General features: G+C 46.9%; 1 protein-coding gene across 1 annotated transcript; it reads left to right on the top strand.

Annotated features, from left to right (window-relative positions):
* The first annotated feature begins 10,288 nt into the window (after nt 1-10,288).
* On the top strand, nt 10,289-11,236 carry LOC117873285 (olfactory receptor 52R1-like). Its single transcript, XM_034762490.1, has one exon. It carries the CDS (start codon nt 10,289-10,291, stop codon nt 11,234-11,236), a length of 948 nt encoding a protein of 315 aa, XP_034618381.1.
* The last annotated feature ends 901 nt before the right edge of the window (nt 11,237-12,137 follow it).

Here is a 12,137-nt window from a genome sequence, read left to right as displayed (position 1 = left end):
TTCTTGGAAGGAACAGCTGGCTGAAGATGAACCCAAGCAAGACAGAGGTGATGCTGGTAGCCAGAGCAAAGCATTTTGAAGAGTTAGCAGCCACGGTGCAGCGTCCTTTGGCTGAAGGGTCACACCCACAATAGGGCAATTCACTCCGTAGTCTGGGGGGCTCTTGAATGCCTTGCTGATGCTGAGCTCTCTCATAGCAGCGTCTGTGAGTGGTGCTTTCTACATCTCTGGTTGTGTAGGGTTGTCCCATTGGAACAATTTAGCAAGGATCGTGGTGTGTCTCCATCACTGGCCACGTTTCAGTTGAGATGGGATGTTTTTTTCTCAAAGATCTGCTCTAGTTCAAACAGGAATTAATCAGGGAAGTTCTACCACCTGTGGAATGCAGGGGGTCAGAGCAGATGATCACAGTGGTTCCTCCTGGCCATATAATTTACAAATCTATCTAGAGTCCCCTGGAAGGATAATATTTATGTGGGCCTCAGTCTGTGTCCTTGTCAAACCCTGGGTGTCACATTTTGGGTCTGGGCAGGTTGAAAGGAACACAGGAAATTCAAAGCTCAATGATGCTTGCTATTTAATGCCACTGATAGGAAATGAACCAGACTGCCTGTGATTCTTTGTGCACCCTACGTCTTTCTCTATAACACTCCCAGCATCCTTCAGTGCATGAACCAAACTGTTGTGTGTCTGGTGGTTTGTATCTATCATTCCAGGTGCACTGAACTCCAGTGTGTGACGGGAGAATGGGATGGGCCATCTCCTGCTCCGACCCCACTGGCCTGAGCTCTGAAGGCTTCTGTTAACTGTGAACAGCTGCAGGCTGGGCTCATTAGCTTCAACTCTGTGTGAGGGGACTGTTGTCCTCTTAGTAAAACTTAGTGGGGTGGTGGTTGACTGGCCAGCTCCCAGTACCAAAAGGAAGGAGAAGGGTGAATGAGTTAAGCGCCCGGTGCAGAGAGAGCACCCCAGAGTTGGGAAACCCTAGTCCCTGTCCTAAGTGACCTCGACAAGGTTGGGGGTCGAGCCCCTGAGGAATCCTGGCCCCAGCCTTCCCGGGGTTACGAGGACTCTGCCACACAGGGGAGTGGAAGGGGAGCCCTCAAGTCAGGCAGGCCTCTGGGGAAAGGGAGTGGGAGCGAGGATTCAGATCCTTTCACTAGCCCATTGCATCAGGGTGGTGTATAAGCCAGGAAAGTTCCCCAGAAGAGTGGGACCATTCCCCTGCTTACATCTGTTAGGAATTCTTCACAGACTCGCCTCACTTTTGTCTTCTAAGGGGAAACTTTTACCCTTGGAACATTTTGCTCTTTTGCGCCACACAAGGCTCTTCAAATATCTGCAAAATGTGGAATAACCTGCTCCTTCTGCCTGACTGAGGCCTTGTCTACACTGCACACCTTACAGCGGCACAGCTGTATCGCTGTACGTACGCCACTCTTACTTGTAGCCGCTCTATGCCCATGGGACAGAGATCTGCTGCTGGCAGAATTACACCACCCCCAGCGAGCGTCTCCCGCTGACATAGCGCTGTCCACACCGGTGCTTTTGTTGGTCAGGGGGTGTTTTTTTTCACACCTGACCAACAAACATTTCACCAACAAAAGTGCCAGTGCAGACAAAGCCTGAGCTGCATTATAGTAAAGACGTCCACGGCCTCAAGTCCTGCACTGGTTAAGAAGATTGCAGTTTTCTGCTGGTCTTTCTCTCCAAATCCAGCTGCTTGGATAGATATATCTCAAAACTCTGTCTGAATCACTTCCCGGACTCTGCTGCGTTACCTGAGAGTTTCAACTCCTTGGGGTCTTTCAATTTTTCCATCTCCAGGGTGACTCCTTCCCTGTTCCCCACAGCCCTGTTACCTCTGCCCTCTCCTCTGGTCTCCCCTCCAATACCGGGGTTGTCCTGGGAATTCACGAGAAGGAGGCTCAGTCTGCACTCAAAGGAGGGAGGTGTGATTAGAACTAACGCAGAGTAACAAAAGTTAACGGAGAGCCACACGCTCCCAACTTTGTGTCTGGTGCAGCCGCCACTCAATGGCCCGTTCTCGCTAGCCCCAATCTAGTTCCCCCGAACACGTGATCTGCTCTTAACGGCCCAGGACACACTTCCAACAGCCAGGGCAGGGCTGTGCATTTCTGCTGTCTCACACCCACCCAGCAGCCTTTGTAACCACCCATCCTTAGTGCTGTTCCTTCCCCATCTTCTCACCTGCCCCCTTGCTGGTTTGTTACACACAGTAACTGTGTCTTATCTTAACTTGATTTACCTTGGGGAAGGGGCTGTTTCTCCTTCTGTGTTTGCGAAGAGCCCAGCACAAGGGGCCCTGAACTGGAGCGGGGCCTCTGGAGCCTTCCACAATAGAAATATTGATCATAAATTATAAACACAACAATCCCGCCGAAACAGGGCCTAGACCCCCTTTGCCTTTAGATAAAGACAAAGGATCAAAGCATGGTTGTCAGCTATAGAGTGTTGGTAACTTGAATACAGTAACTCCTCACTTAAAGTCATTCTGGTTAAAGTTGTTTCATTGTTACGCTGCTGATCAATTAGGGAACATGCTCGTTTAAAGTTGTGCAATGCTCCCTTTTAATGTCGTTAGGCAGCCGCCTGCTTTGTCCACTGCTTGCAGGAACAGCATTCTGCTGCAGCTAACTGGTGGGGGCTTGGAACCAGGGTGGACCGGCAGCCCCCCATCAGCTCCCCCTATCAGCTCCCCGCTCCCCTAAGTTCCCTGTGCAGCAGCTGACAGCAGGCTACCAATTGCAGCTGTCCCTCCCCCCACTGCCACGTGCTGCTCCTGCCCTCTGCCTTGGAGCTGCTCCCCCAGCCTCCTGGGTGCTATGCGTTGAGGAAGGGGGGGCTAATGTCAGGGTGTCCCCCTCCCCCCTGCTCCTGAACCCCTCTTACCCCTTCTCCATATAGAGCAGGGTGGAGACAGGGATGGAGAGAGACAGAGAGAGCTTGGGGCAGCAGCTGCTGTCTCAACTTCCTGATCCACTTAAAAAGACAATGCACTTAAGAGTGGGTCAGCTTCCTTAAAGGGGCAGTGTGCATCTCTCTCTCTCCCACACACAAGGCGTATGTCTGTCTCTGTCTGCTATGCTGTCTCCCCTCCGTCCATTCCTGCTGCCTTGTCGAGTGTGAGGCTACATTAACAACAACATGTTAACCCTTGAGGGCTCAGCCGAGTGCTTGTTCAACATTTAGCACAGGGGTTCCCAAGCTGGGGGTCGTGACCCCTCAGGGGGTCATGAGGTTATTACATGGGGGGTCCACCCCAAACCCTGCTTTGCTACCAGCATTTATAATGGTGTTAAATATATAAAAAAGTGAAAAATATTTCCCTGGAACCTAACCCCCCCTATTTACATTAATTCTTATGGGGAAATTGGATTCACTTAACATCGTTTTGCTTAAAGTCTCATTTTTCAGGAACATAAGACGCTAAGTGAGGAGTTACTGTACATGTGGACATGGCACCGCGGTTCGGTTTGGACAAATACCCCCGGAGAAATACCCCCAATTAGCCAGATGAGCAGGCAGAGAGTTCAGCTGTGGGAATCCAAACTGCCCTAAAGCTGTGGCAGTCCTGGAAAGACTGATTCAGCCTGGAACATTCAATTTCAATTCAACGTGGGAGAGACTGGGAGGAAATGAACCGAGAGGGAGAGAACAAATCAAATGCAAACATTGAACCAGCCTCTATCCTGCTTATAGGACCCCTGTGATAACTGAAGGCGGCAGGGGGGAGGGGGTTGTAGCTCCCTTCTGGACACCCAGCCAGCCAGTTAGCTGTAAAATCCCTCTTGGTGTCTGTTCTCTGCTAGCTTGACCTCTAAAGGGTTAACAAGCCCACAGGTAAAGGAAAGGAGTGGGCTCCTGACCAAAAGAGCCGATGTGAAGATAGAACTTTTTAAAATTGGGAAAGAAACTTTCCCTTTGTCTGTTGTTCTCTGGGCTGGAGGGACACAAAGCAGCAATGCTATAAACAGGAATGCTGTGTAAGGCTTGAAGCAGGTATGAAAATTCTTCAGATCGTACCTAGAATTACTCATTTGAAACCCCCCCCCCAATATGTAAGTAAATTAGGAATGTTTAGCTAGACGTGATCACGTTTATTTCTTTATTTGGCATGTGGATCTCCTCTGTGCTAACCCCCAATGCTTTTGTTTGCTTGTAACCTTTAAGCTGAACCTCCAAGAAAGCAATTTTGGGTGCCTAATTTTGGGAATTGCTCTTTTAAAATCTATCAAAAGCTGAAGTTCCAGATGTATTTTCTTCCTTTTTGTTTTTAATAAAATTCACCTTTTGTAAGACCAGGATTTGGATATTTGGTTTCCTAACAGGTTTGTGCATGTTGTTGGAGTAGTTGGCAGCAACAGCTAATTTCCTTTGTTTTCTTTTTCAGCTCTTCCCCGGGGGGAGGGCGGTGAAAGGGCTTGAGGGTACCCCACAGGAGGGTTTTTTGGGTTGTTGTTTCTTTTTACATTTGGGTGGTGGCAGTGTTTACCAAGTCAAGGTCAGAGAAAAGCTGTAACCTTGGGAGTTTAATACAAGCCTGGAGTGGCCAGTATTAATTTTTAAAATCCTTGCAGGCCCCACTTCTGTACTCAAAGTAACAGAGTGGGAATTCAGCCTTGACAGCCCCCCTTCTTCCAAGGCAGTTTTGTAGGAGGGTGGTCTCTGTCCCCAGGACAGGCCCCCGGCTGCCCTCTGTCCACAGAGACGTTCTGTTGATGTTGCTTTTACTGAGTCTGTTCAACCAAAGTGATCCCAGTGACTGTGATGTGTTGGCAGGTTTCTGGGTGGGAGCGAAAGTGGAGTCCCGGAGTTCACACCTCACAGGAGTAGGTAGATCACTCCAGCTAGTTCTGAAAACCTCAGATTCACTTTGAGAGGATGGTGAAGAGATATGTTCATAGTGACTTTACTTTGTTAGGTGTTTTGAAGATCCTTCATTGAAAGGTGCTGCACAGTTTGATGATCATTACTGATGAGAATTACTGATCTCTGATCCATTAGCGACAGTCCAGTATGGCTGCAGAAAATTTTGTATCTCCCCAAAGTCATCTATCCCCAGATCTCTCTGTCTACTACCTACCCATCCCCCCTGGGCATTTCCAGGATATCAGACCCTATGGAGACCTAGGAATTATCTCTAATTTTCTTCCTAATTGACTACAATTTTTCAATATACACAAATGCACAGAGCAGCCAATTCCTCTCTGACTCAGCACAGAGCCCAAGAGTTCTCATCTCCCTTTGGGAAGGTCCTTTAATTGCTGTTTACTTCTAAAGCCGGATAAATAGTACAGAAGCGCAGACAGGCCTGTCTCCAGCCTGTTTACATTCAGATGCCGCTCCTCCACTAGAGACTGAGTGAACCCCACTGGGTTTGCACAGAGCTATATTATAAATGGTGCACACCCCTGTGTCGCTCTCGGCATGAGATGCTGCTGCAGATGCTGGGGTGAGAGAGGTGTGGGACACGGCTACCTGAGAGGGATTCCCAGGGAAGACGGTTCCGTCTCAGGATTCACAGGTATCCATCTCTTGCTGAGGAGCTCACCTGCTCAACAAACCCAGTGCAAGGTGGGCGTGATGGGACGGAGAATAGGTCTGGGATCCTTTCTCTTCTGCACAGCCATTAAACATCCCAGGGCTCTTGCCACAGGTGATGAATTTGCTCCAGTATCACTGGCCAAAATGTCCCTCTTTCCTGTGCACTCCCTCCCGCCCTGGCTGATGGCCTCTAGCCCTGAGATGGCTGCATTTCAGTGGCACGGTGGACCCTTCAGGATGAAAGGTGTTAGTAGATGCACAGTACAAGGCCAAATTCTGAGGCTATGGCCTGTGATTTGCTCAGGCACCATTGAGGCAAAACTCCCCTTGCAGTAAAAACTTATTAAAGACCTCAGGGTCCAGCTGTGTCTTAATGCACAGACATTGTCACCTCCTGCTCTTGCATTTCAGTGCTCTGACTGTTAATGAGGGGGCTGTTACCTGACTTTTATATACTGGAGAGCATGGAGGTGCTAGGGCTCCTCGCTGGAACAATTATAAGAACTTTTCAATATGGGCAAGACATCTTCTCTCCTAGCTGAGAAGTCAGCTGAAGTGTTATGCCTGAAACTTTCAAAACACAAATCAACTGGAAGCAGAAACCCATCATGGGAAATTTCAGTCCAAATGCGTAAAATTTAGCAAACTTATAAGCAACTGAAAATCAGGTCTCCTAATTGAAGGTGTCAGAAGGACTCAACTAACTGTGGTGCCACCAGCACCACCTACAATGGCCAATCCATTTGTGAATCTCATTGAGCTAAGCTCTTCTCCAATAATGTCAGAGCCAAGGAGTTCCACAGGCCAACTATGGATTATGTAAACAATTTTCTTTTCTCAGTGTTATATGTTCAGATTTTCAATGTAATTGAATGTTCCCTTGTTCGTGTGTTGTGAGACAGAGTAAATATTAATGTCTGATCTTTATCTTTTCGTTATCAATGGATTCATAGGGTTCAATGTCAGAAGGCAACATTAGATCATCCTGTCTGACCTCCAATATAACACAGGCCATGAAATTTTACCCAATTACCCCTGTATTGAGCTCAATAACTTGTTTCTGACTAAGGCCTGGTCTACACTAGGATTTTATATTGTAGAATCATAGAGCTGCAGGGTGAGAAGGGACGGCAAGGGACATCTAGTCTCACTCCCTGCCACGATGCAGGGTTTGTTGCACCAAAACCATCCCAGACATCTGAGTATCCAGTCTCAGTTGGAAAATCTCTGGCAAAGGAGCTTCCACGTCCTCTTGAGGCCTCTGTTCCATTGTCCTCCTATTCTTACAGTTAGAAAGTTCTTCCTGAGATTTCATAAATCTGCTCTGCTGTAGTTTTAACCCATTGACTCTTGTCCCACCTACTGTAGTGAGACAGAACCATTTTTCTCCATCTTTTTTTAATATCAGCCTTTCAAGTAGCTGAAGACCGCTGTCATCCCCATTCAATCTCCTCTTTTTCAAGCTAAACATACTCAGTTCCTTCAGCTTTTGCTCGTATGGTTTGTGCTCCATCTCTTGGATCCTCTTTGTCTGTCTCTTCTGGATCCTTTCCAGTTCCTCTACATCCTTCCTATACACGGGTGACCTAAACTGGACAGAATGCTCCAGCTGAGGCCTAACCAGCGCCGAGTAGAGGAATACTATCACCTCCGGAGACTTGCATGTGCTGCCTTTGTTAATGCAACCCACAACTGCGTTTTCTTCCTTTGCAATAGCAAAGAAATCCACACCCCAGAGAGATGTCGCTGTATCAACCTAACCCTGGTGCAGACAGCATGAGGTCGATGGAATTAATCTTCCATCGACCTAGCTACCTCCTCTCATGCAGGTAGATTATCTAAGCTGACAGAAGAACGTTTGCTATCTGTGTCAGTGGTGTCTACACTGATGTGGTACTGCAGCGCCCCTGTAGCCTTTTAAGTGAAGACAAGCCCTTAAGCAGATCTTCTAGAAATGCATCGAGTCTGGATCTGCAGACATAAGGGGGTTGGAGAATCCCCCACTTCCCTTCACAGTTTGTCCCAACAGTTGTTCAACATCAGTGCTAAACATTTCGCCCTTATTTCCAAATGGAATTTGTCTGGCTTCAGCTTCCAGCCATTGGGCCTTGCTCTTCCTTTCTCCACTAGATTACAGAGCCTGTTATTACTGTGTAATATAAATAAATGAAGCTCTTTAATTCTATCACTGTCCAGCATTTCCTCCCACCTCGAATCGTTTCGATGCCTTTTTGTGCCCCCTCTCCAATTTTTCAACAGCCTTTTTGAAACATGGACCCCGGAACTGGACTCAGTTGGTTTCACCAATGCCATGTGCAGAGATAAAATCCTTCCCCTGCTCCAACTCACCACTCCCCTGTTTATGCAGCCAAGGATCACATCAGCCCTTTTGGCCACAGCATCGCACTGGGAGTTAACAATGAGTTGGGTGTCCACAGTGACCACTAAACCCTTTTCAGGGTCCGTGCGTTCCATAGTACAGTGCCCTAGACTGTGGGTCGGGCCTGCATTGCCTGTTCCGAGGGAATCACTTTTCATGTGACTGTATTAAAACAGTTCGTTTGTATCAGCCCAGCTCACCAAATGCTCCAGATCAACTGGTGTGCCTGCCCTGGCCTCCTCATTGTACCCACTCTGCCAGTCTTTGCCTCATCCACAAATTTTCTATTTCCTTCCAGATCATTGATGCAAATATTCAATTGCATCGGGCCTAGAAATGGTCCCTGCAGAACCCTGCTTGTGAAACAGCCCCATTCACCCCCACTGACAACAGCTTTCTGAGATCTGTCAGTTAGCTAGTTTTTATTCCACTTTAAATGTGCTCTACTGCAGGACTGTTAATTGTTTATCTGAAAGTTTTCCCCACTAAATCAAATGTCTCAGAGAAATTGAAGTTTATTGCGTCTGTGCAGTACCCTTGACCAGCCAAATGTGCACACTTTCATTAAAGGATGAAATCAGTTGTACTTGACAAGACCTATTTTCCATAAGCCATGTTGTTTACAGGCATCGATTAATTAATTAATTATATTTCTAGACTTTTTTTGAACTAATCCCATACCAGCTTTTCTATTGTTTCCTAATCTTGTCAAATCTTTTTATTTTTATTTTTTAAATACTTTTCATTTAACACAGAGCTGTCTTCTATTTATCCCCCCCCCTTTTTTTTTGGCTCTGCTGCTGACAGACTGTGTACTTCCACGTCTGAAGGAGATGTGTGGTTGATCGGTCAGTTTGTAACTCTGGTGTTTGTAACTCTAAGGTTCTACTGTAGATGCTGTTTAACATCCTCCTTGGCAGCTAATGGACTGGAGACTATTTCATCACCTCATGTGATATGAGTACCTCATACTGCTTCTTTCTAAAGGCAGAACAAAACTATTTCTGCAACACATCTATGTTTTCTACAACATTAACAAGCTTCCTTTCTCCCTCTAGGAATTGGCCTAAACCTTCTCTATGCTTTCTTTTCTTCTTAATATACTTAATAACCTCCCTTTTGTTAACCTTAGCCCCCGCAAGCATGGATTTTTTTCCCTAATGTCTTTTTTGTATTGTTTGCTATCGATTTTCACTTTTTTCCCATTTATATAGATTGCTTTTCCTCACATAATTGCTACCTTCATTCACCATTCAAAGGGGTCTTTAGCCAAAGTTCTCCACTTCCTTGACTGCAGAATCGTGACTTTTTAGCTGTCCAATAAACTCTTCTTAAAGAATTCCCGTTTCACTCCCATATTTATGTCTAATATTTTCCTCCCAATCTGTTTTCTTGATAATTTTTTTTCAGTTTTGGGGAATTAGTCATTTTGAAGCACTAAGTATCTATAGATATTACTGGTTGGGAGTGGTTTTCTGTTTGTCTAATTGAATGTAATCAGTTCTATTCTTCATATTGCTCTCCTCTATCAACTGCCCCCATCTTTGTCTCTTCTCTAAACTAAACAGTCCCCGACTTTTCAGTCTGTCTGCGTATGGGAGCCTCCCCCGTTCTCAGAGCCCGTCTCAGAACTCCCCTTTATAACGCTGTAGCCTTTTTAGAGACTGGGTGACCAAAACTGAGCACATGGCCAGAGCAGGTTATTCTCCATCCCATTTCTTAGGCATCCAAATATTGTATTTGATTTGGCCACTACTGCAAAAAAGCATGTGTTTTGTTGACCTGTTATCATTGACACCCAAGTCTTTTCCCTGGGGTGTGTTTTGGTTGGGATGTTTCTCCCTGGCACATGTCTTGGCAAAGGGTTTTTTTTTTTTTAAATTCTCAGATTTTGAGCAATCGGGTGAATGGGGAACACCCTACAGCATGGACTCCCTAGCCTGGCTTTGATTACATTAAGGAACAATGATGGATAACCAGTGTCCACACTCATGTTTCCTGCTGGTGCCTACAAACATTTTCCACACCGCAACATGTAGAATTATTGACACATGGAGCACCATCAAATATGGAATCGGCATTAGTAGGGCCAGTTGTTCATAACAATATCTGAATAACAAAAATGTCATTTTTCAGTTTGTGAAGAGCGACCAATCTGCTTCACCCATGAGAACAGCCTCCAGTAGTGCACGCAGTGTCTCATATGAATATTGTCTCTTCATCCAGGCATTTGTACTGTGACCATCACCCTAGAGCCTGGGCACATACAGGAAGTCAGGGCAGAGTACAGTACTGGAGACACCATTCTACCTCAGACTTGGACACCTTCTCCCCTCCTCCATGTCAGATTCCAACACAACCAACTTCTCCAACCCCTCCACCTTCATCCTGCTGGGCATTCCTGGCCTGGAGGCAGCCCACGTCTGGATCTCCATCCCCTTCTGCACCATGTACGCCATAGCCGTCTTGGGGAACTTCACCATCCTGTTCATTGTGAAGAGGGAGCCAAGCCTCCATGGGCCCATGTACTATTTCCTCTGCATGCTGGCCATCAGCGACCTGGTCCTGTCTACATCCATCCTACCGAAAATGCTGAGCATCTTCTGGTTCAATTCCAGGGAGATCGATTTCAATGCCTGCCTCACCCAGATGTACTTCATTTACTGCTTCTTAGTGATGGACTCTGGCATCTTGGTGGCCATGGCTTTGGATCGCTATGTGGCCATCTGTGATCCCCTGAGACATTCCACCATCCTGACAAGCCCTGTGGTGGCCAAGATTGGCCTCGTCATGGTGCTGCGTGGAATAATGCTAATACTTCCCTATCCCTTCCTGGCAAGGCGGTGGCCATATTGTAGAATCAACATCATCCCCCACTCGTACTGCGAACACATGGCTGTGGTGAAGCTGGCCTGCGCCGACACCCGTGTCAGTAGTTACTACGGCCTCATTGTGGGATTCATGGTGACTGGTCTGGATTTGTTTTTTATTGCTGTGTCCTATATCCAGATCCTCAGGGCCATTTTCAGTCTCCCCACAAAGGATGCCCAGCTCAAGACTTTTGAGACCTGCGGGTCCCACCTGTTTGTCATTTTAGCCTCTTACATCCCCGTTCTTTTCTCCTCCCTCATGCACCGGTTTGGCTACAATGTGGCCCTCCATTTCCATGTTCTCATGGCCAACGCAAACCTTCTCGTGCCCCCCATGCTACACCCCATCATCTATGGGGTGAGGACCAAACAGATCCGGGACAGGCTGCTCCAGCTACTTAGTCATAAAGGGACCTAAAGTTTTCTCCTGTTGCTCTGGCTCTCAGACCGAGCTCCGTGCAGAGCTGGCTGGTGACAGGGTGCTGGGGCCTCTTCCCTGAATCACTTCCTGGACAGTCAAAAAGACATTAAATCCTTTCCAGACCTTACTGTGCTGTGTCAGCATGACAAACTGAGAATAGGTCTATGGACAATTCAGTGGGTTGCCACATTTCTAATTGCTGGTATCTGGACACCCAAAACCTCACCCTTTACCCCACCTTTTCTGCCAAGGCTCCAACCCTGCTTTACTTCTTCCCCCCCAAGGCCTCTATTCCCCTCCCCCGTCTCTTGCTGAATTAGTTCTACCCCTCTCCCCTGACCCCAGCTACAAGGGAGCATTTTCAGATTTTGGTAGAGGTGTCAACTTTAACCGTGATTCCAAAGGCTACTTAAGGTCTTGAAAACTCCAGGTTTTTGGCAGATAACTTAGCAACTAGCTGACAGGAGCTCTGTATCTAATTCTCATGTATAAAAAAGGAAATAAAATAAATATTAGACCCACTCAGCTCTAATACAAACATGTTCTGACATTTTGTGCCAGAAGAGGGGACAGAGAGAAAAAGTGTTGGTTCAGCCCTTTAAAAACACAGAGACTAGATGGGACAGGAGAGAGAGAGAGGCACAAGGGCGGCAGAGGGGGCTCTTTGGTTGCAGGGCTGTGGCTGCAGCAGAGAGACAGACTCAAGGTGGAGGAGAAGCCGTGAATTGCAGGAGGTGGTCCCTAGACACCCTGCAGGGCTCTGACCAAATCCCAAAGTGTGTTCCAGGGTAGTTAGGAGAAATTAATGCACATTGGAAAACAATCCCGACTATACATATGAAATCATAGGGTCTAAATTAACTGTTTCCACTCAAGAAAGAGATCTTGGAGTCATTGT

The sequence above is a fragment of the Trachemys scripta genome, chromosome 1 (assembly GCF_013100865.1).
Source record: "Trachemys scripta elegans isolate TJP31775 chromosome 1, CAS_Tse_1.0, whole genome shotgun sequence".
Lineage (NCBI taxonomy): Eukaryota > Metazoa > Chordata > Testudines > Emydidae > Trachemys > Trachemys scripta.
Note: the sequence above shows the minus strand (reverse complement) of the source record. Positions and strands in the feature narration are given on the sequence as shown.

Bases quoted from the DNA above. Each gene is read 5' to 3' on its own strand.
- LOC117873285 (XM_034762490.1), top strand. From the start codon at position 10,289: ATGTCAGATTCCAACACAACCAACTTCTCCAACCCCTCCACCTTCATC.